Here is a 4,700-nt window from a genome sequence, read left to right on the forward strand (position 1 = left end):
ACAGTGACAGAAAATCACATACTTACATAAGAGATCTGTCTGAAAAAGGCAGTTCAGCTGGCTTTACACCATCTGAATAAGGCTCTGAATACTTGATATGTTCCCTAGAGGGCCAAACTACTGTTACCAAGGGAGAGACAACTAAGCTAGAACGTATCTCTTCCCTAACCTTTGTCTTTCATCCCTAACGGTGTCTTCTAATACATTTATACAGCACTGACATATGGGGCCTTTGGACCTTGATCCTGATTGGGGCCTTTGGGTGCTACATCAAGCCAAATATTTAATAATTATGAACAGTTTAAGAATAGGACTGGACTAGATGTAGCTGCAACGAAGAGCCTCCAGCTGCAGTCCCTTGAGGCCTTTGTTGTTACTTGCTGGTTAGTTTCACTTTTATCTAATTAAAGTCATATACTGTAGTTGCACTGAATGTTCATGAATGGCTTATTGGGTTTCCGGAAACCTGACTAGTAGAGCTGGTTGAAAGTCACAATTTCTGTTCCATGGAAAATTATGAAAAATATTCAATTCAGTTTCAAGCTGAAATGTAGGGTTCTTTTAGTCTTAACAGAGGAAGCACAAATATATAATACAAAAAAAATAACTGGTTAGAAAGGTTCAATATGAAATAGAGCCTGAAGACCTAAGCTAGAAGGCTGGGAAGGAACTAGGAAGCTGTGGGCCTCTGAGCAGCCAGAAGCCTAAAGGTACTAAAAACACTGACTCTAGTTGTGGCTTGGCTTCCAGCTCTGCAGCAACATGTACAGCAGACCCAGGGCCACAGCCCATGCAAATATTGGGGTCTCCAGAAATCTACCTAGTGAATTGTCAGGAAATTAGATGGATTTCTGGAGGAACCCTGCCTATGTATCTGAGTGTATTAGTTCCTAAGGTGCCGTCTTACCCTGCCTTCTGCCTAACCTCAGACTAACACTTATTTCCTCTCTGTGTCACTGGAAATTTGTAAAATCCAACATGTGTTCACAAAGCATTTCAAAATTCAGGGGCAGGTAATTATGGCTGCTTACTGAGTTTTGGCAAGGCATCGAGGGCTGCATGACAGGCAGCTGGGGCAGATAAATACTAACTTTCTAAATTTTTAGGGGCCCCGCGGGCCAAATAGAATGGCCTGGTGGACTGCATCCAACCCATGGACCACATTTTGCCCATCCCTGAATTAGATGAATCAGCAGTTCTGAACAAAAATATCCGTTTGTTGACTTGTTCTCCTGACAAATTTCTGATAAGGAGGATCAGATGATTTAAGAATTCACCTGCCACGTTGATGGAAGATGGGTCAATAAGAAGAGATGTAAAAAGCAAAGTGAAGCATGAAGGAGTAGGTTAATAACATGGCTGTTTATGGGATCTGAAGAAGAGTGCATTGTGCTCCCAAACTTTTCTACGTTCTCTCCCAATTATGCAGTTGGTTCAATAAAAAATATTACCAGAAAGTCCATATTTCTTGCATGTGGAAAAATCAACAGCTTCCATTTGGAGGAAACTACCCAAGATTTTTAAAATCCCTAGTAACTATAGATGTCTCGATTTATGGATGCACAACATGAGAAATCTCATTTTCAGAGAGTGCTGAGCACTCATCCTTTGAAAATTGGGCCTCCGTGAAGTACCTATAGTAGGCCTCCATAAAGCATCTATGCTACACAACCAAGGCTTCCCCAAATTACTAGTCACTTGTGAAAATATTGGCTGAAGACTCTGAAATGCCTATTGCAGGCTGTAGCAGAATTCTTATGCCTTGTACTGATGACAGTTGAAAAAAAGGATGTCTTACCTGTCATGAGGTGGAGTTGTGCCTTCAGGGTGAGGATTGCCAGGATTCGGAACATTTTCTCAGAAAAATCTAAAACACAGCATTGTTAACAACTTAAACTCTCACCAGTGCCTCACTGTGCCAAGAGGTACTGCAGCATAATCATTAACTTAGCAGGCATGGTTCAAAAGTCACCAAAAATAAATAGGATTTACACTGAAACTGAGCCCAGAGATGTTCCACTGATAACCATCCACAAGTGCATATGGCATGTCATGGAACTGGCATGCCTGTGACTTTGGCACTGAAGGGAAAGCACTTTTACAATATTGACTTTGTGGTTTTAAAATCACTTTTTTGGGTAACCAAAGGAGCTAGGCTTTACTTACACCAGGCATTTCTTCTGGTAACTGCATTAACTTCATGTCAGAATGGTATCCCTGAATAGAATTAATTACTGAAGGGTAAATCCTTATACATGGGTATGCAGATGTTTCAGTTAACTCCCTCAGCTGAAGCTGTCTAGCTTCCTTTGAGTTTTGCTAAAGGAACAGCCATGGCTTCAGTTCCTCTTTAGGCCACCCACTCTCTTTGTGGAGGTTTATATGTGAGCTCTCTGAACTGAGCAACTATACATGTCCTAAACTGATAAAGGGTACAGGAGGCATACTAGCAAGGTCTGCCAACTCATCTTGCAAACTTCAGGGACAACTAGCCCTTAGCCTGATTAGAAAAGATTTGCTTGCAGTGAGGGGACTTTCAGGAGTGGAAGCTTTTTTCTCTCTGTCTGCACTCCATGACAGATCATGCACCAGAAAGTACCTTGTTATACTGACAGTAAATAGAAGCATTTGAAAGAACTTAGTTCAGTTTGATTGTGAACAGCTTTTCATGACATTTGCTTCTTGAGAACAGTTGATTCTTTGTAATTTTCATTCAAATATGTAAACAAACCAACAAAAAAATCAGTAAAATTAAAGTCTATAATAACCAAGACTGCCAGAGCTAATGAGATGGGAAAATAAAGAGGGAATTCTTTTTTGATAAAAATAACCACACATACAGAAGAACAATCCAAAAACGTGAATACAACAGAACCAGATGCAAACATAAGGAAATATAAAATACAAGGAAAATTTATGAACTCCAGCAGAAAAATAATTATAGGGGAAGGTATTAGACTTTTAGTTCCTCATTGTTTTGGTACTAATATAAGATACTATGGGTCAGATTTTTGAAGGTCCGTCTCTCTGATTTTGTTTCAAGTTGTGTATTCTCAGTGCCTCAGAAATACAGGCTCAAACTTTCTCATGGTAGTCATCTAAACCTAATGGATTATTTCTAGAAATTTAGGCCAGAAATTCATTATACCTCCATTTGCCCACCTTTAAAACAGATAAAATACTTGCCTCTGTCAGCAGAACTGTTTGGGACTAAACTACTTAAGGTTTGTGGCACTCTACAGGTGCCTACAGATGTTTAGGCAGCCTGGTGGAGAGGCACTCTAACTTTTAGAGCTTTTTGTAAAGTGCCATGAGTCAGAGCACCACTGAACCAAACAGGCATTCACCTGTTGGGTGCGGCGGGGAGGGCACGAGCCTGCCTGCACCAGTCCTGGACAGCAGGTGAGGGCATTCCAGCAGCCTCCCCAGCCTTGCCTCCCCCGCAGCTCTGGCCACAACAAAGCCAAGCCTGCAGCTGTGTGCTGACCCTGTTAAGAGGCTTGGGTGGGGGGTGGGAGAAGGGAAGCCCCCCACTTCACAGGCCCCTCACAGCTACCCTGGCTGGGATACTGGGGGGAGCTAACCAAGTAAATGGATCAGTAAAGATGGGTTGGTTTATAAGCACGTCCTAACCCTTTCTTTCCTTTTTGGCTCTGGAGGCATATCTATAATCAGTAAAGACAGAGCTTGAAAATACCATATTTTCTTGTATACAACATACACCTTTCTCTGAAAAAGAAAAAACCTCCTTGAAATTAGGGTGCACATTCTAAGTGAGAAAATACAGTAACAGTAGTTTCTGCTGCTTGAACCTCTACTGAGTGAAAGTGAAAATAACTCTGCACTGGCTCCATGGGGAGCAGAACAATTAGCAAGCTGAACTACTGCTCCTCAGTTACTTCCGAAAAGATTTTTGTTCCTTATGTCTTCATTCTGCCTTATTCAGGGTGTGTTGTATGCAAGAAAACATCAACCAAAAAGGGGAGTATGATTAAGTGTGATCTCTTTTCCAGTTCTGAAAACCAGCACCCCTTTCAAGTACCCTAAGAACTCATGTAGGATAGAGGTTGGCACATTATAAACATGTGTATTCATTAGGTTTATCTTCTAACTTTAATAAAAGGATAGTAGAAAGTTACAGAAATAATTAAATGCCAAAAAGATAATGATATCATCAGTTACATGCACCAAATACAAATAAACCTTGTCAGACAAACCGGGGCAGGGGCTATTTATTTTTAACTGTACAATCAGTGGATAAAAAGAAACATTGTAAATATAACATTTGGACTTTACTAAAGCATTTAACGAGTCCTACATTCAGAAATCATTCAAATTGGTTAGGTCATGAACAACATTACTAGAACTAGCAACAGACTGAAGGACTCACACAAGGGATAACAACACACTGTTCTTGGCTCATCCTTTTTCAAATCTCTTCTGTAGCCAGATGTATTCTTTTTCTGTTATTAACTTTGTGACTGAAAGATTTACTGTTTTATGTACAACACTTTGTTATACTTACAGCAGTATAGAACAGTCTGAGATACATACTGTATTTTGTATAGCATTTTGACATATAATAAAAGAGACCATACAAAATAAAGTTGTATTCTGTTGTATGAAGGTGGAGTTGAGAGTAACTAAAAAATCACCATGGTACATTGCAAGAGGGAAATAAACCCAGGGATTATCTTTAG

The 4,700-nt window shown here is 40.2% G+C and overlaps 1 protein-coding gene across 1 annotated transcript in view; it reads right to left on the reverse strand.

Annotated features, from left to right (window-relative positions):
- The window catches only part of LOC109297658 (programmed cell death 1 ligand 2-like), a 63,082-nt gene that overhangs the window by 26,640 nt on the left and 31,742 nt on the right, over window positions 1–4,700 (reverse strand). Inside the window, exon 2 of the mRNA XM_019517617.1 lies at window positions 1,799–1,867. Coding sequence (XP_019373162.1) covers window positions 1,799–1,853 — 55 coding nt within the window. The 5' untranslated portion in view covers window positions 1,854–1,867. The remainder of the gene's footprint in view (window positions 1–1,798; window positions 1,868–4,700) is intronic.

The sequence above is a fragment of the Gavialis gangeticus genome, unplaced genomic scaffold (assembly GCF_001723915.1).
Source record: "Gavialis gangeticus isolate Ggan-Ray unplaced genomic scaffold, GavGan_comp1, whole genome shotgun sequence".
Taxonomy (NCBI): Eukaryota; Metazoa; Chordata; order Crocodylia; family Gavialidae; genus Gavialis; species Gavialis gangeticus.